Raw genomic sequence first — 19,616 nt, 5'->3', positions numbered from 1 at the left:
AGATAATTTCATTTTTAGCTCCAATGGTCAAACGAGTAGCTAGAAATTTTTTCTAAATTGCTACCCAATCCCTAACTACAATAATTAGAGATGCTCTTTTCTTGTGAACTTCTTTTCCCGTCTTTGAGGAAAATGGGCTTCATAAATGAAGGCTGATGATTTTAAGATTTTTCTTTGAATGTTTGGTTGCCACTTATTAGTCATTACAATGAATACAATTTCTAGAAGTGGTGTATTAAAAATTCGAAGAAAAGTCATAATTTTTTTTATTTTTAATTTTTTAATTATTATCATTATTATTTTATTTTTATTAGCTCTCATTTGGAATCTTAAAAGAGAAACAAACATAACATAAATACTCCTTCCACTTTAAATGTTTATCAATATGTAGTACTACGTACTTTATATATGGTTTTTAAAATGCTTGCATATATTTGTATAATCCATGCAGATTACAAAACCTAAGTACCTGCACAATGCAAAAATATCCAGATTTTGCAGGCACATAAATAAGGACCTACTAATACATAATTAAAGTACATGTATGATCTATACAAATCTCTTATATTAACAGATGCTGTACTACTTTTAGAAGTTCTTCACCACGGAGTGGCTTTGTCAGGTGGAAATCCATTCCAGCCTCAGCAATCTTCCTGCCTTCTTCTCCATCCACCTCATGAGCCGACAGTGCAATAATCGGAATGTGTAGTCCATACTTCCTCTCTTCTTCGCGGATTTTTTGTGTTGCTACAAAACCATCCATAACTGGCATCTGTAATAAACACAAGATACCTCAAGTTACTAATCATTATGATTTACTGTAAGTTTTAAGGTGAACAAAATATAAATACGAAATACGTGTAGCTCACCTGACAGTCCATGATTATAAAGTCATATGGAAACTTAAAGGGTTCTCCACTTGGTTGGTTGCTCAATGCTTTGCAGACCACCTCAAGAGCTTCTTCGCCATTTCCACATGTCTGAGTTTCGGCACCTAAACGCTTAACACTTGTTTCAGCGAGCTTTCGTTGTAAGAAATGATCTTCAACGATCAGAATTTTTTTCCCCTCCAAGGGAGATTTCTGGATCTCTACATTGCTGTTAACACAAAAATATGAAATTGAAAACATTTTCTCATCAAACACCAACTTGAAATGTGAATATACATCATTACATTACCTTGGAACTTCTTGTATCTCTCCTGTTTGAGTAGTTTTAGTCATCGATGAAGACTTCTCGCTGCTAGAGCTCCTTAGAACTTGAGGGATATCTTGCTCATTAGCAAAGTTATCCCTACAAGTAGTAAATTTCAAGCTTCGCCTTTTCCTAGCTAGCTTAATCTCCCCACTACTGGACTCACCAATATCTTCTTCAGTATTCGAATGTGTGTTGCTTAGAATTGCAATGTTGGACCTCTTTGATCTCCCATAAGGAGATCTTATAGAATCTCCCCCAAACTCAGGGAGAAGCCTTATAATCCTTAATAAGCGTGATCCATGAAGAGGCTCCGATATGATAAGATCTGTCAAAGGGAGACTCTCATCTTGCAAACCTTGGAAGTGAGCTCTACGAGTGTCAGGCCTATCGAGCCAAACTACCTTGATGCAGGTCATGTAAAGGTCCTTTCTAAACTCAGATACCGATCTCTGCATTTTCTGAAAATTATCTCCTACATTGCAATCTATTACAAGTAGTATGCAGTTCACTGACCCTCGAATAGTGGACCTTTTGTACACCGGGAGTACTTCATTGGTATCATCCATTGTACTAAGAGGATTGAGTTTGGACCAACCTCTACCACTGCGTTCAGAGTTGCTACTCAAGCAAGCTCCTCGAGGAGGGCTCGTGTCTGACCTCCCTGACGAGGAGTTGTTATATTGAGGCTCAATGAGCATAGATTTGATCTTCTTAAGATTCGGAGAGAGTTGCTTCCCATGGCTTAGGACCTTCAAGTTTACTCCGAGGCTCTCCATGTATCTATGGACCATTATTCTCCGCGCATCATTCTTGATTAAGAGAATCACTAGAGACTTATCACCTCTAGGACTACGAACACACGTGCTTAACCCTGAGCCCGAATTGATCTCCCTATGCTCAGTCAATTCTTGCCTTGGGTTATCCAAACATTCGTCTTGTACTATTAAAAAGATGTTGAACTTGAAGCATGTCCCTTGCTCACCGTTGGCTTTGTCCACAATTTCTATGTCTCCTCCCATCAATCTAACCTGCAAAATATTTTCATACACCTCGTTAGTGTTGCATCAAACACTGAATTTTAATAAAAAAATTACAAGTTAATTGTTGATTGGATGCATGAAAATATCAGTAACTTATTGCCAAATCAATTAACTTCAATTTTAGTGTTAAACATACATACCAAAGATTGGACAATGCCTAGACCCAAACCAGTGCCAACTTGCTCAGCAGAGTTTTCTTTGACTTGAACAAAGTTCTCAAAGATCAAATGGCGCTTCTCCTTAGGGATCCCGGGACCTGTATCTTCCACTTGGAACTCAAACTCCATACAGTTTGGATCTTGCTTGATTGTCTTCATGTCTTCGAGATCATTATATGCACGCTTATTCTTATGGAAGAAGCTCGACAACCTGTTTAACAAGTTGTTCCTGTTTGAGGCAATGATAGAGTTCTCAAAGCTTGGTTTCTTTGAATGACATGTGATGCAAATGTTCCCTTGTGAAGTGAACTTGACAGCATTGCTTAGCAAGTTGCCAAGGATCTGCTTGAGCTTGCCGCGATCACCTCTTACCTGGGAGTACCTGAAGATGGAACCATCACTAGGGTCTAGGATCACCTCTACTCCCTTTTTCATTGCAACCGGGTGGTGTAAATCAGCTACGTCTTCAATTAGTTGTGCTAAGTTGAATTCATTCTCCTCCAATTGCATTTTCCCTGCTTCTATCTTGCTGAAATCTAGGATGGAATTCACTAATGCTGCATATTTCAACAAGAAAGAAACACAAAAGATGAATTAGTTGTTATATATGAACAAAAAATGTGTATATATATTATGCTTATATTACCTAAAAGGTCCTCAGCACAAGTATCTATCTTCCTCAAGCTAGAAGCAACTTCAGAAGAGGGAGGAAGATCAGCAGCAGAGAGTTCGGTCAAGCCCTTAATGCAAGCTAAATAGCCGCGAACATCATGATTAGCACTCGCAAAGGCCAAGCTTTGCTTTATGCTCTTTCTCTCAGCTTGTGTTGTTTTCTCCATTTCCCTCATGTACGCTGCACACAAGTGCACTTCCCTCCTAGCCGCTCTAACAATCAAAGTTACAAACGCGAACACATAAATTACCATGTCAACCACCATGATAATTTGAAGTATTAGTTCCACCTTCGTGTGATTGTGTACAATGCTAATTAATCCATTGCTTGGATAAGCCAATACATATACCTACAAGAAAATAAACCAAGGCTATTATATACATGCACAAAAATATTTTGTATTTTTAATATCATATTTTACACATATCATTAGTGAAAATTTCACAATACTATGTATATGTAATATTGACAATGTATCTTACATATATTGTGAAACGACAAGAACACGTACCATTGGCACCCTTGCAACATCAATCGACGAGCAATAGAAAATGAAATTGGCTCCTCCAATGTCTATGGACGTACCACTAACATTTGTAACACCATTGTCGATAGATTTGCATGAAATTTCACCAAGATTAGCTTTGTTGCTAGCTTGCACCAAAGCTGCTTTGCCATTCATAATTGTAATGTCGGCGTCTTTTATATCATCTATTAGTACCTTGTCATCACCAAGGGTTGCCATGTACAAGCTTGCACCCAAAACATCTGTGCTAGAGAAGATGGTTGTTATTTCATCACTTGAAAACCCGAGAGAGATAGCTCCAACACTACCTAGTCTCGCGGTATCTAAGAATAGACTTGACAATTCATTTTCGTCGTAAGTAATCCATCCACACCCTAACGATGCATAGCCATTCGAGCTATCCATTGCTTTTTGGAACCATGTCTCATTGGTTACAATAAGGGGTTTTGTGATCTTGGCTTCTCCTAGTAGTTCTCCACTAGTAGATTTTACTAGTTGAGTATACCAAGTGTAATGATCAAGATTATTTTTAAAAGTTGAGTTTGAGTATAATGCAAATATTTGATCATTATTTTTTATGTAAGAGAAGAAGAGACCATCCAATCCAATGTATGAAGCTTGGATTGTATGAGGTGTGACCAATAGTGATATAAATAATGCAGGCGCAACCTGAAAAAGTTTTGAAGCCGTTAGCTGCGCAGTATATGATAAAAATTAAATAAAAAGTGATCGATTCATAATCAATTGTCACATTATCCAACTTTTAGATATAGAATTTACCATGATTTTAGCTTCATATAAGTGGGGTCGCGAAAGTATGTTTGTCATAAAAGATTACTACTCGTATTATTTACCGACATAAGGACTATTATTTCCGGAAATAATAGAGTACTGATTAAGTGATTATACTACATAATAAACATAAGTCAAATTGATATATTTTTAGATATGTTGAATAAATGTTTGTAGGCATGTAGCGATACACTTTCTTACGCTTAAATAGTCATCTTCATAATAATTTTAATATATAGTATAAATTTTTGTAAAGTATTTTCTTTTGACAAAAAAAAAAGAAAAAAAAAAGAAAAAAGAAAATGTTGGTTTGATTTTGTAAGACTGCAAATGATTTTGATTCTAGTTTCCTTCAATATAATTGATTTTAGTAGAATCAAATCATTTTTAATAAAGTGAAGTTTCTTAAATTTATTAGATTGATTGATTTCGTTCTCAATTTATGAGCTGCTATGAATAGCCTTTTAATTTATATAGTATTTTTTATCAATAAATTATATGGAGTAATACAAACTATTATTCATATAGTAATATGTTTTAAGGCTAAAAGCTGTAAATGATCTTCTCTTTAATACTACAAGTATTTCCATCCTACTAATGAGTAGTAATATCACTAGAAAATATTGTAATATGGAAAGTTACTGTATAATATCTTATTCTTTTTAGTAGCAAATAGTTATGGATTATATAAGTAAAAAAAAAAAATTTGCACCAAAAAAAACATAGTTAAAGGTAATTGAGATTTTTTTTTGAGGAAACTATTATATTATTTATAGAATTGGGTGATTTTATTTTTCAATAGAATTTTTTTTGCTATTCTTATATATAATATATATATAATGGAGATTGTGGCGGCATTTCAAATAAAAAAGTTTACTTTGCAATAGACACAAATATTTTATTACTCATGAATTTTTTTTTGACAAATACTCATGAATTAATCATTCATAAAATCACTAATTTTGCTATAATCATCTTGGTAAATTAGTAAATCCAAAATATACATGGTATAAAACAAGATTACATAAAAACTCCGTAGCATAACAAATCTCAAAAACAACACGGGAAAGGATAATTACAAACCTCCTTTTTAATCTCGGAAAATAAAAGTTTGTCATGCGTATTATCACAGTCCAAAACACTTGCTAGGTTGACGGCTGATGAATTAATGGGTGATATTAGTTTTGCTACGTCTTGAACTTTTTTAATATGTTCATAACGAGCATAACTTGCTTCCATCTCCACAATTTTAACTATATTTTTCGTTATATGATGCCATATTGGAATGATAACGATAGGCAACAACGACACAGCAAATGTCTGTAACATGTAACAAAAGCACGATTATATTTCAAATCATAGAAACGAGAATCCTCTCCAATCACTAAACAATATAGTTACACACAATAACGGGGGAGGGTTTCAAAATAACATACATAAAGAGATATCATAAAAAATAATTTTTTTTCGGCTATAGAAATCAAGTAATAACAATTATTGCTTACCAAGAGGATGAAAAAAGTAACGGGCCTCATCGCGATTAATTTGACAATGTCCCCCATGAATGCTTGTGAGTTATTGATGGTCTGAATCCCATTGTTGTAGATGTATGAAAGAAATCAAGAAAAAATGAGAGCTAATTAGGAAGAGGTTTAATTTGCTCCTAATTTTTATATGTTAATGTAACTATACTATCTTAAATTTTTGAAAGGTAATTAAACCTGCCTTAGTGAATCCAATTAAACCTGCCTTATTATATATATATATATATATATATATATATATATATATATATATATATATATATATATGTATATATATATATATATATATGTATATATGTATATATATATGTATATATATATATATGTATATATGTATATATATATGTATATATATATATATGTATATATATATATATATATATATATATGAATATATGTATATATATGTATATGTATATATATATGAATATATGTATATATATATGAATATATGTATATATATATATATGAATATATATATATATATATATATATATATATATATAATAAAAATTAATAAGAACAATAATTTTTTGAAAATAAAAATAAAATTAAGTAAATTGGTTTTATTATAATTATATTTTATGTGGACTTGAAACTTCAAATTCCTCGTATTTAAATTTTTTGTTTTTTTTGGTTTTGTATACAAATTAAAATCGAAGAAACCTTAAAATTAGCTTTTATAATTATATATATAAATCAATTAAAAATAAAGACGTTAGTTTTTTAATGACGTAATTATTTTGAAAATGACACTCAAAACCTGAAATTGGTCATCATATCGATTTCACTAATTATTGTGACTTCCTATATACTTTATAAAGAATGCAACTTTAAGTTATACTTTCGAGTTTTAATTTGTTCTAAAATTTCATTTGTTTTTGTTTTTTCTTCTTCTCCATGAATGAAAAATATTGCTGATTTCACTTTTTTATATGGGGTATTTGTACAAAGACAATAGGTGATTCATGGTATTCAGACAGATCAATCAGATTTGAAGGCAAGGTATAGTTGATAAGAGCATATTATCACCATTATGGATACATTTGTTATAGAATCAAAAATCTTCATGAAAACCTTTTCTTTCATACATTATTGAAGATGATATTATAAAATCTTTTTCAGATGACAAAAGATTTTCCTTATTGAATCCCAAAAAAATCAAGAGATTATAATGAATTAGAAAAGGATCATCATTAAGGATTATTTTTCGGTAACACAAATTCGGCCTTTTGATGTTTACCATGAGTAGACATGTGCGTGAGGTTGCATTGTGAAGTACGTGCTTGCTCGCGCAAAATAGTATTGAAAAATTCTGAAGTCTTGCAGAAAGATATATAAATCCTTAAAATTTAATATTTATTATTGTATAAAATAGTTGTACTAAAGTCAGGAGTTAAAGTAAGCCTACTAAAAAAAATAGACTTTTGTGTTTAGACTGTTTAGCACGCTATAAGAAGACATGTACGTTTTTTTTTCAACGTATGGTTGACAAATCATGCATGTCAAAAAATCTTTGGAATTAAATCGTCAAAATCCCTCCAAAAATAATTTATCATGAAATCAATCTAATAAGAAATGAAAAAAAATGATTAAATATGAAATAAATGTATATATCCAAACTCTTAATTATATGACAATCATGTATCATAATTCATAAAGAATATTACGTAGTATTCAAGATTATCAACTTACCAATAGGTAGAAAGATTTAAAGAAAGATGAGAATCACTGGACAAAAGTATAGCAACTTAACAAGAGAGAAATGAGTGATTTGATGTAAAGGGTAGTTATTAGTTCTTATTCTAGTGTGTGAAGAGTGAGCTTAATGTCCTATTTATATATACTAATTTATGTCAGATTTCTTAAAAGTTCAATTTCATTGGCCAATGTTGCCAATTAAAATGTCCAAAATGACCTTGCTAGTAGGTGGGTAATTATTTTGTTATGGGTTATTTTCTATTATAGCCGATTAATAAAAAGTGGCATTTAATAAATATAGAGCTTATTATAAAAAGTGTGATGGCTCCATGTATTCAACTTTGGAGCATTTTATTAATTAATTGTCTATTACGAGTATAAATTATATATAATATATGTATTAGTCAAATTATTATTGATCATAAAAAGGTAGCTTTTTTATCCGATACAAATAATTTAACAAACTAATAATCTATTGTGTGTTCATCATTTAACAAGAATTTAGCTCCTGAATAAATTATTTAAGACATTTTTACATAAATGTTCCAAATGAAAGATGAAATATTTCCTTTGATTTGTTTCCAAAATTTGAAGGATACTTTTATAGTTATTACAGCTAAAATATCTCAGATTTATTTTCATTGTGTGAAAATTCTATAAAGCCTGATTTTTATTTCTATATTTTAAATTGAAAGCAGCTGGTTGGATATTACATCTCATTGGATATCAAATTAAGATTAACACAAATATCTTAAGTCAAAAAGTTAAATTGAAGAGTCTCAATGATTTATTTTGTTATCGAGATGATTTTTTACCTTTTACATTAGTAGCTTATATTATGAGATCATCATTTGATCATTTACCTTTATTGGTGAGGTTCAATTTGATTATCACTAACCTTATAAATATTGTTATTATCTATTTTTTTTATATCTATATCGATACCTTAGCGTATCCATTTTATTTTTAGACTCAAATTTGCATTATTGGTCAGTACAAATTTTTAAATGGACCTAGTTCACACAAAATTTATTATGGACCACTAACATTAGAGATACTGTGATTGTTTAATTAATAAAAAAAAGGTCACTACATTAAAATAAAGGTTATTATGTTGAAATAAAAGTGATTGTGACATTATAAAAGCTATAAGAGGTTAATTTTTTGGGATGTAAACAGAAATAACATTAAAGGTCACACAAGTTTTAATAAAAGTTACTATGTTAAAAAATGAGGATACTATGTAAAAATTACGGTCACTATGTTCCAAATAACGTTAATTCTGCGTGTATATAAATCTCAGGTCCACAATAATATTAATGTAAACCAGGTCCACGCAAGAATTTCTGATTGATCAGACCACTTTACAAATCTCATAAGATCATTTCTCAACTATTGTACTATTAAGTAACACATTAAACCATGAAAATATATATTTATTTTTTTAGAATTGAATGAGAACTAAAGTGTTCTAAATTAGTTTAAATTAAGTATACAAAGTATTAAGAACATTAAAGATGAAATTTTTTAAAGCAAAATAGTCCAGCGAGCATACAATTTGATTACTTCGTATTATTTTAAACATTTTGTAATTAATAGAAAAAAAAAATGTACTTCCTAAAAGACAAAACTAGACAATAGAAAGTCTTAGTTCTTACAAAGTCATACATTTTCTGCATATAAAAAGGTAAATGATATATTATATATCTTTGTTTTTCAAAATATTGCAACGTTTGAACTTTTGACATTACTAGTTCCCCCTCACCCAATTGTGTGAAATTAAACGGGAAATATAAACTGTGTAATTTGTGTTTATAAAAAAAGTGGTATTAAATGTATATGTAAGTTTAAAGAGGCAAGATGAAAAACTTTTAAAATATTGAATGACTGTTGTGATGTGTTCGGCGGAGTGATGGTGGTTGTGATGACGGTTTTGGTGGTGAAGTGAGGTCGAGGTGCAGCGCCATGGTTGAGGACCTGAGGTAGGAGAGGATTGAGGAGAGAGAAAGTTGAATGGTAGTATAGAAAAGACAATAGTATTCTTTGAGTAACATATTTTGATATGTTACTCATATTGAGTAACTTGAATTACCTCCTACTATTTGAATATCACATAAAAATACATAACCATCCATGTGATGTAAACTGAAAAAAGTAAAGAATCAAGTGTTAAAAGAATCAAGTGTTAAAAGTAAGACTATATTGGGTATTTACAATGTAAACAGAGATATATTATTTCCTAAAATGGATATAGCACAATTTTTGTGAAACTTCCTCAAAAGATAAGTGGTGCAATATTTAAAAAACAAAGGAAGTACATCAATTCAGGCATAAAGTTAAAATTACTTCGTATATATAGAAAAGTTCCCCTTGTATCATTAAAATTGACTTGAAGAGAGATTACAATGCAAGTCACAAAAATATTCCTCATCCTATTATGTTGTGGTAATTGCAGATTATACATAGGGTACTCACAATGCTGAAAATTTTCTAGTGCCTAGGTATCAATAATTCCGTGGAAGAATTATAATCTACTACATTCTACTGACTTAAACTACAAAAATCAATCAATAGTACTAAGATCTAGCAGGAGGTAAGACACAGACCAAAGGCGGTGCAGGCAGATTACTAATATTTGCGTCGTCGATATCTGGCAACCGAAGATGAGGGGGCGTACATACCCAGCCACTAAGGGTATACACGAAATTGAGATTATAAATCTTGATCCTGAATATATTACAAGCATATTAGTTCCTAAACAAAATATCAAATATAAATTATATCGAGTTCACTTAATCATAGAGTATGAACTTTGATTGACTGCTATTAGCTTGCTTAGTGGGGAGAGAGATATGCCCACGCTTTCTGCCAACAATCATCCAGTTCTCCGAATTTGCCTCAACTTTGTATAATACTTCCTCCTGATGTAGACAAAAATGATCGCAAACTACTTATTATAGAAACTAAACCTGAAATAACATACCAAGTATTTGATGGCATCCTCATTTCAAACAAGTTTTAGTTACATGTGTAGAGAAAAGACAAACCAGCAATTACAGTTACACTATCAATTACCTAATTAAGTTCTGTTACTCACTGTGAGAAACGTTTTTGTTTTTCACAGTGGCAGTTTCGTAAATAAAATGTACCACTTTAGTCACGGTGGTACATTTTATTTATAAAACTGCCACTGTGAGAAACAAAAACGTTTCGTAACAGAGATTTACTGATTAAGCTATTCATAGCCAGCCAAATGAGAAAAAATGAGCTAGGCATAGCCAAGGAGGGGACTCAAGCAGCTTACAAGTCTAAGGGAGGTGTTATTGCAATAACACTTGGCAATAACAAATAATCCCTACACTTATACAGTGGTTGTCTTTTCTTCTTCACATGTGCTTAAAACACTTTTAGCACAGGGCAGCCCTTCATTGGGAGAGAATAAAACAGGACATGGGTTGGAATTTCAGTAAAACATCCCCAGAAGCAACATGATAACTTCATCAACCAACTGTGATATTTCTGAAACACCTTTGGAGTTCTCGAAATACAAGAGGGAGTTTGCATTAGCCAACAACAGTTTTTATCTCACAAGTTACTCATCGATGTTGTAAAATCAAGGGTGGTGGAGATTGCACTTCTAAGAGATTACTTCCACTAGGAAAATTTAACTACAACGTCATATAGATAAAGACACAAAAATAATGGGGCAAAAGAAATAACATGTATAAGCCAAGAAGACAAAAGTTTCTCGATTATGTATGAGTTAATATATCTAATTATCTAATACACTACTATATCAAACAAACAGCAACATATGAGCTCCTCATAAAAACTCTTTGTAACATGTCAAAACTGCCAAGACTTCTAGTTTACTACAGTATTAGTTTCAAACACTTAATTCAATAGAAAATTAACTCTGGAAAATCAGATAAATTACTCAAAGATGTACAGGTAATCAGCAATAGAGATTAACGAAGAGGAAACTCGGGCAATTTTCATACCTCGATACTGACAAAATCGCAAAGGATATCAAACTTTGTTACTGCAAGAGCCATTTTTGGCTTATGATTGCCATCCTTGTAAATAAGTGGGTTCTTAATTTACAATTTCTTTGCCAACTCCTTGCATGGGTGAGCTTGTATCGACAATGTCTTTGTGAGGATCAAATAAGGTAGGGTTTGTGTTTCAAACTCTTAATTCTGCTTTAAAAAATCAGAACAAACCTTTAATAATTTCAGGATTTTCAACACATAAAAAAGGATGAAAATGTTGTGGTTTGAGTAAAAGTAATCCCAGTGTGTAAAGTTATTCACGAGCTAAGAAAACATACCTCTTGGATTTTTACGTTTTTCTCAATCAGAAGTGCCTTTAAAGTTGATGAAGATGAAGGTTTAGGACTTTTGATCTCAGCTTCCAATCTAGAAACTTCCTGTTGAAAATGCTTAACCAACTACTGGTCCATAACTATTGAACTTGACTCGGCTTTAGAGCAGCTAGGTGCAGAGACTTTCTCTTCCTGGACTGGAAAAATCGATGTTCCAGCAGTAGGAGGCTTCTCACTTGGTGTTGGAACCTGCGACCAGGGAACTGATGTCGCCTCAACACCAGGGGGCAAGTCTGCATTGTCAAATTGAGGTTGTAGCTTCAAAAGTTCATCGTCCACATCAGACAAACTCTTCATTATCATAGAAGATTTCTGCAAAAAAATCAAGTGAAGCAAATTCACTTAACAGATCATACCAATGCCTTATTTGACGTAAATAATACTTTCAATTTAAGCCATATTGAATACGTCAAAGAACCTATATATTAATAAATCCAACCACTCTATAATCTAGGATATATAAGCAATTGTTTACAATTCACAATATAAGTCATTTACAGACAAAAATGTTTTCAAAAGCAATAAATCCTATATTATGCATGCTCTTATACAGATGAAATGTTGCACTTTGTACCTAGAAGAAGAATAATTTGTTAGTCATTTTTGACCCCTTTCCTAAGGCTAACTTTTTTACTTCTCTCTGATTTTACATTTCTTATCATACAACAAACACTCTTTTCTTTCTAAGCTTCTTCCTATAGAGATACTCTCACCTCAATCGAATGTTCTCAACATTTTTCAGATTTTAAAATCCTAATTTGGTAAAGAAGGGAGATCTTGTCACTTTGTTTCCTAGATTATATATCTCAAGGGAGCAACAAAATTGCTCATCACTAAATGTTTAATTTGTTCAGTAATTATAATCAATTCTTCAATTACTCACATTGGAAGAACCCTAAATGTAATTTTTTTTTTCCAAAATAAATGTGGTGCTTGCCTAAGTCAGAAAGAAGTACTTACATCAGTTACTTTCTCCTTAGAGCTATGTGCAAAGAGGCCAAAGACCCTCTTAATTGCTGAAAATCAGCTTCCTTTCTTCCCCATTTTGCAAGCATTACTATAATTTACTTGATGCACAACATAAGGAATAAGTCTCAATAAAAAATTAGAACCATTAATGTAAATTTTACCTATACATAAAATCACATAGATTTTTTATTTCTTACTCCAAAGTTTTGAGATGGATCGGCGGACATAACGGTCATTAGTAAAGGGAAAAAAAAAACAGTAAGGTCATAAATGAACATAAAATAATACCACAGTTTGAGCTAATCTAATTAGTCATTCACTTGATCCAATCACGGTAACAAAAGAGATATTTGACAGAAAAAATTTCCACAAAATGAGCAGATAGTACATGAACTGATTGTACTAAGACGATTAAAAGGGAAGCTGACAACTTAATTGTCAAGCCTATTCGCAGGCACATTAATTGCCTCAAAGCCTGAATCACAAGATTTCTGAAATCTGGCTTGTGATAACTTGAATATTTTCAAAAAAAAAAAAAAAAAAAAAAACCTAATATAGACAAGTTAAGCAACAGAAATCACAACAATATAACATGAATCCCATTGCAAGCAAGGTATCAAGATTTTAGTATGTCCACAACCCAGCTCCCAATCACTTGAATAATGCATTGATACGTGACATAGTCCTACTGCAACTTTGCAACAACAAAAATCACAACAACCCAACATGAATCCTACTGCAACTTTGCAAGATGTCTCAAATGTTTGAATAATTCACAACTCTACCCCATACAATTGAATTTCAACAAGCAACCCGAACAACCAAATATCAAACTGAAATGACATCAATATATTTTGGAGTTCAGAGTAATCTCTAATGCTGTCCGATTCATTACCTCAGAAAACATAGATGAATAACTTCTTTCTATAAAGGAAATTTCAAATTGTAAAGCTGGCAACATTATCATGCATGGTGTATAAATTTAATACTTCGTCCATTCGATATGAATTGCCTACATTCCCCTAATTTGGAGGTTTCATAATAATAACTTCCCTCTCATACTTGGTAATATGTTATCTATCTCTCCCCATAAAATGATCCCTGAGATCCAATCGGCAAGCCTCAATATTTTCAAAAACCACCAAAACAACCAGAATTCATGGTAAAAACATCCCAGAAATCTTACGATTTAGAGGGAGAAAATTAAAGAAACCTCATGCCTGTTGCAACAATATCTATAATTCTAAGAGACAAATTAACGGCTAACATGGGCAAGCATAATTAATAAAGCAACCCACATGCATCAAGGACTAACTAATCAATAGCAAATAGCTAATTAAAGACCCGGCCTAAACAAACGCCCAGACAAATCAATCCCAACTCTAAACACATGGCACATTAACAAATTAATCTTGTTAATTACCACAGCAGCAACCCTAATAACAAATGATAAGGAAAAGAATGCTAAACTATGCCAAGTTTCTACATAAATAAAAAAGCAAGTACTGAAATGAAAAGTATTATGCTAAACTATATTATGCTAAATTTTGCCAGAGCTTTATTTTTCGGAAGGGAAAGGGGATAGCATATGTACTTTCATCGAAGGGGAGAGTCACAAGTTCCTGCTTCAATTGTTTATTCAATTTCTAGGAGAAGAATATGATAGCACAATCAGAAAAGTAATAGTTCGTATTGCAAAATACACATCAACCTATAAAAAACTCTTTTTTATGTCAACTAATAATTGTCCCTCTTTCTGAACAAGAGTTGTCTTATGTTATTGAACATACATTAAGTGAATCAATGGAGTTTAACATTACTAACAAGCCTCATGTGTCTAAGATCGATAAGATTATCATACATAGTACTAATTGATTAGAATTTACACTGTAATTGTAAAATGGCAATAAATGTAAAACAAGAATCAGTTTTGTTTACAGTGATAGTGTGATACTCTACTAAAATGATGCAGAGGATTGGAATACTTCATCTACAGCTATACATGGCATTTGAAGCTAAGTACAAGCAAAACCAACATAGAATGCCTCCTGTTTAATGCTTCGATGTATTTGGCAAAGTTTTAACCAGCTGAAGCAAAGTACAGAAACACGAAGTGTCAATACAAGCACAACATTGCTCCAAAATTCTTAAACTCTAATTTGGGAGAAGATACCAGATAGAACTTTGTTAAATCAGTATTAAGTTATTGCATACAATCAGGGGAAAAAAAGAAATAAAATATATAAAGTATGTAACTATAAAACTATCATTAGACAAGAGACATAAACAAGTTACTCATTTTGTTTGAAATAAACATATTCAGATAGTTAAAAAATTACGGATCACACCAAAAACCAAGGTCAGTCATATACCTCAGAAATCATCTTTTCTTCAACAAACACAATTCAATGAGATATCCGCAACAGCAAACCTCAAATCCTGCCTTCTTTAGAGCACTCAGGCACTGCAGTTGATCTGATGTCTAGAAGCCCGTCACCAAGCTCAATTTCTGACGACTGAACTGTCAAATTGCCAACCCAAATACCAAATTTTAGATATAAATCATCCACAACAACCGGATATAGTAATGACCACTGGAAAGCATAATCATATACTATTGTTTCAGTACCAACCCCTGTCATGAAGTGAAGGCTCAATCAATAAACAAGCACAAAAGCATATCCATAGATAAACAGCTAGAAAGAGGAAATGATGATGGCATGGAAGATTCAGAAACATATGCACCTAATGTAGATTTAGAAACACCAAAAGACAGAGTGGGATCATACCTTCCCCCTTGTAATTTGATATTCGTTTATGTTTAACCTTGTCACGGTTGTTGAGCTGCCAAATACTCAACAATCCAGATCTCCAACACCAAAAAAAAAAAAAAAAAAAACAAAAAAAAAACAAAACAAAAACAAAATTTGCATTTGTCCATAACATATTAAGCTTTTAGTAACCATGAATAAATTGTGAAAATTTTTCACTTAAGTCAGTCAATAATGGTAATCAAAACAAGCCCCAAAATAATTAATTGAGCCTTTACAATGAATCCTTAAAAGTTCATAACTAATTTAAACTCATAATGTGAGAATAAAACTATACTTTTTTTTTTTTTTTTTTTTTTTTTGGAAAACAAAACTATACAAATTTAGTTAACTAAAAAGCCCCAAATTTAACCCACAATTTCATAATGTTCAATAACAATCAAAAGGAAAAATTAATTAAATCAAACCCAAATAATTCTTTTTTTTTTTTTTTCCTGATTCGACCTCCAATATATTATAATTAAGCCAAAAATACCAGACAGAAAATACTATAAGCTCAGAAAATAAACTTGCTTGTTTCTTCTCAGTCTAAGAACCACTTCTTTGAAACTCAACAAGGCCAAGAGACATTAAACCAAGAGTAAGATCAGACATAATCCCAGCAAATATTACAAGAAAACATGAAATACTATTAAGATAATATTAGGATATTAAGATAATATTTAGGTATTTGGATAATATTAGGAATTATATTCCTTGTTAAACTAGTCTTTCCTAGAGTTTGAGATAGATTAAGAATCTCGCGATTGTATTATAAATAGTTTGATTGTGATTAATGAAAAGCCAAGCCAAAGTTTATTGGTAATTAATATTTCTACATGGTATCAGGCCTAAATTTTTTCTTTTCTTTGCTAACCCATAAGCCATGACTGGAGGTGACGAATCACCACCTCCACCACCTTCGAAAATTAAGCCCAATTACCAATTGGTAATTCATGAAGAACGAATTTGCCCAGCCACCAAAGAATTCGTTGGATTTTCTGGGCATCAAATTCCCGATTCCTCGCAATCTGCCGTGGTTGACTTCGCTGTGACCACCGGTCTAGAGGCGGCGCCAGCTTTAAAGCGTGGTCAAGGTCGGACCGCCGTTAAACCACCTTGCTCCAGGTACCGCCATCCGGGACATGATGCAGCAAGCTTCTGGGCGGACACCATCTGTTCGACCTGCAACATGAAAGCGCACCCACAGTCCCATTGTTTTGATATTGTGGGGAGGCCCAACAACAAAAGCAAGAAGCAAGGCCCAAGACGTGCATATATGGCTGTCAGTCCGCCTAGTTCATCCATTTCAACATTGGGAAATCTCTTTACCCAAGAACAATGGAAGGCCATCATGGGCCTCATTGGTAATTCTCAAATCCCACAAAATCGCGTCACCGGTAAATTCAATACCTCTTTTTGGATCATCGACACTAGAGCCACTCATCACGTTACTGAAAATAGTTCTTGGTTATTTGACACCCAAAAATTCGATTGTCCGATTGGGTTACCGAATGGTACAAAGGTGGAAGCCATTTTGATGGGTTCTGTTTATCTGTCCAAACACATAACTCTCACTGGAGTTCTCTATGTCCCAAACTTGAATTGCAATTTACTTTCTGTCTCTCAACTTAATGATGATTTACAAACCATTGTCCAATTCGATTCTAATAGTTGTGCTATACAGGATCAAATGAAGGAGCTGATTGGAACGGGAATCGGGAGAGATGGACTATACTATTTTAGCAAACCGACTTTTGTGTCACGCATAGAAGCTACATCAAATTTAGAACTATGGCATCGACGTCTTGGTCATCCGTCTGAAAAAATAGTTAAGTTACTTCCTCATGTTTGTGGTAACAAATTTCATTTAGATATCGGCTGTGAAGTATGTATGTATGCTAAACATCCGAGAGCCAAATTTCCTTTGAGTGACAATAAAGCCTCTAGAATATTTGAGAAAGTTCATTGTGATTTGTGGGGTCCATATCGACATACTTCATCATGTGGAACTCGCTATTTTTTAACTATAGTTGATGATTTCTCAAGAGCAGTATGGATTTATTTATTTATTAGTAGATAAAATGGAGGTTTTTCGAATGTTTATGTCCTTTGTCGCTATGGTTGATCGACAATTTTCCCAAACAATTAAAGTAGTCCAAAGTGACAACGGGACGAAGTTTAATTGCTAGCTTGATCACTTTAGCGCCACCGGAATTTTATTCCAAACATCATGTGTCGGTACTCCTCAACAAAATGGTCGTGTTGAAAGAAAGCATAAACACATCTTGAATGTAGGACGGGCTTTGAGGTTTCAGGCTAAATTACCTATTTATTTTTGGGGGGAGTGTGTTCTCACCGCCGCTCACTTAATTAATCGCACTCCTTCTCCACTTTTAGATAATAAAACCCCTTTTGAAATTCTTTTTGACAAATCTCCCTCATTTGACGCCCTTCGAACCTTTGGTTTATGCGTTGCCCATAATCAGAAAACTAAAGGATATAAATTTGCTAGTCGAAGTAGAAATTGTGTATTTGTGGGATATCCGTTTGGCAAAAAGGGGTGGAGAGTATTTGATTTGAATACAAAAGAATTTTTTGTTTCAAGGGATGTGAAATTTGTTGAGGAGGTGTTTCCGTTTGGCAGCCCAGAAGTTGCAAATATTAATCAAGATTATGTGGATCAAGAAGTTCATGAGGATTTTGCTCAAATTTATCAAGACGAAGCTGATAATTCTTCGCTCAGCCCAGAATCGCCTACTGCTGGGCCTCATGAAGTCTCGCAGCCCAGTCCTTCGCATACACCGAGTCCATCACCTACCTATTCTGCTAGCCCAATTCCTCCTTCAAGCCAAGATCCGGTTGAAGCATCAGGGCTTCCTATTTCTCCTAGGCCCAGTTCAGCGCAAGGAGGAGTTCTTCAGCCCACTCCCTTAGCTGTTGCAGAGCCCAGCACGCTAGTTAATGCGGAGCCCAGTTCCGTGCAACACTCCATGATTCAGCCCAAAACGACTAGCATTGAGCATGGGCCTCATGATCAGCAGTTGGGTCGAGGTTTTAGACAGAAAATTCCCAATGTCAAGCTAGCATCGAGATTATGTGACACATACGGTTTTTGCTAAAAGTCCAAATTCTATTCCTTCCAATCACTCCTCAGGTACTCCGTATCCCCTAGCACATTATATAAATTGTGACAATTTTTCTGTAAATTATCAGAAGTTTCTTGTAGCAATTGTTAAGGGTAAAGACCCCAAATCCTTTAGAGAAGCAATGCGCTTTGATGGATGGCGCAAATCAATGCAAGAAGAAATTCGTGCTTTAGAGGACAATGGCACATGGACCCTAGAGCATCTTCCACCTGGGAAACGTGCTCTTGGCAGCCAATGGGTCTATAAGACCAAATATTTATCCAATGGTGATGTCGAGCGTCTAAAATCAAGAAGTGGTGTTTGGCAATCATCAGCAAGCTGGAATTGACTACGAAGAGACTTTTGCTCCAGTCGCAAAAATGACTACGATTCGTGCCTTTCTTGCCATAGCAGCTTGCAAAAATTGGGAGTTGCATCAAATGGATGTTCATAATGCCTTTCTACATGGAGACTTAAATGAAGAAGTATACATGAAATTACCTCCCGGGTTCGAATGTTCGGATCCCACTATGGTGTGTTGGTTGCGCAAGTCCCTGTATGGCCTAAAGCAAGCTCCTCGGTGTTGGTTTGCAAAATTAGTATCGGCCTTGAAAAAGTATGGTTTCTTGCAATCTTACTCTGATTATTCTTTGTTCACATATACTAACGGCAATCCTCAAATAAATGTCTTGGT

The 19,616-nt window shown here is 33.2% G+C and overlaps 2 protein-coding genes and 1 long non-coding RNA gene across 6 annotated transcripts; 1 reads left to right on the top strand and 2 right to left on the bottom strand.

Moving 5' to 3' along the window:
• Nucleotides 1–443: 443 nt before the first annotated feature.
• LOC110727012 (histidine kinase CKI1-like) lies at nt 444–3,999 on the bottom strand. Its single transcript, XM_021906548.1, has 6 exons — nt 3,580–3,999; nt 3,042–3,417; nt 2,378–2,952; nt 1,180–2,225; nt 870–1,098; nt 444–772 (listed from the first exon to the last, which is right to left on the bottom strand). Exons 1-6 carry the CDS (start codon nt 3,997–3,999, stop codon nt 563–565), a joined length of 2,856 nt encoding a protein of 951 aa, XP_021762240.1. The 3' UTR covers nt 444–562.
• A 5,968-nt stretch (nt 4,000–9,967) lies between these two features.
• On the bottom strand, nt 9,968–16,097 carry LOC110727062. 3 transcript variants are annotated; one of them, XR_002512457.1, is made up of 5 exons: nt 15,357–16,097; nt 12,976–13,082; nt 11,962–12,327; nt 11,633–11,830; nt 9,968–10,552 (listed from the first exon to the last, which is right to left on the bottom strand). It is a non-coding gene; the product is annotated as an uncharacterized LOC110727062 (long non-coding RNA). The 3 variants fall into 3 exon arrangements; XR_002512459.1 differs by having other exon boundaries at nt 12,976–13,072; nt 15,357–16,096; XR_002512458.1 differs by having other exon boundaries at nt 12,976–15,072; nt 15,357–15,497.
• Nucleotides 16,098–16,669: 572 nt separating this feature from the next.
• Nucleotides 16,670–17,842, top strand: LOC110727061. 2 transcript variants are annotated; one of them, XM_021906600.1, is made up of 2 exons: nt 16,670–17,161; nt 17,482–17,842. In XM_021906600.1, the coding sequence occupies exons 1-2, from the start codon at nt 16,681–16,683 to the stop codon at nt 17,538–17,540; spliced, it is 540 nt and encodes a 179-aa protein (XP_021762292.1). In that variant the 5' UTR covers nt 16,670–16,680; the 3' UTR covers nt 17,541–17,842. The 2 variants fall into 2 exon arrangements, with proteins under 2 accessions (XP_021762292.1, XP_021762291.1); XM_021906599.1 differs by having other exon boundaries at nt 16,670–17,194.
• The last annotated feature ends 1,774 nt before the right edge of the window (nt 17,843–19,616 follow it).

The sequence above is a fragment of the Chenopodium quinoa genome, unplaced genomic scaffold (genome assembly GCF_001683475.1).
Source record: "Chenopodium quinoa cultivar QQ74 unplaced genomic scaffold, ASM168347v1, whole genome shotgun sequence".
NCBI classification, from domain to species: domain Eukaryota; kingdom Viridiplantae; phylum Streptophyta; class Magnoliopsida; order Caryophyllales; family Amaranthaceae; genus Chenopodium; species Chenopodium quinoa.
Note: the sequence above shows the minus strand (reverse complement) of the source record. Positions and strands in the feature narration are given on the sequence as shown.

What these genes read in the sequence shown, in the direction of transcription:
- LOC110727061 (XM_021906599.1), top strand. Translation starts at nt 16,681, where the DNA reads ATGACTGGAGGTGACGAATCACCACCTCCACCACCTTCGAAAATTAAG. An exon ending in CCCACAAAATCGCGTCACCG is followed by an intron (nt 17,195 to 17,481) that starts GTAAATTCAATA and finishes TGTGCTATACAG; the next exon opens with GATCAAATGAAGGAGCTGAT.
- LOC110727012 (XM_021906548.1), bottom strand. Translation starts at nt 3,999, where the DNA reads ATGGATAGCTCGAATGGCTATGCATCGTTAGGGTGTGGATGGATTACT. An exon ending in ATGTTGCAAGGGTGCCAATG is followed by an intron (nt 3,418 to 3,579) that starts GTACGTGTTCTT and finishes ATTTTCTTGTAG; the next exon opens with GTATATGTATTGGCTTATCC. An exon ending in GAGATACAAGAAGTTCCAAG is followed by an intron (nt 1,099 to 1,179) that starts GTAATGTAATGA and finishes TTGTGTTAACAG; the next exon opens with CAATGTAGAGATCCAGAAAT.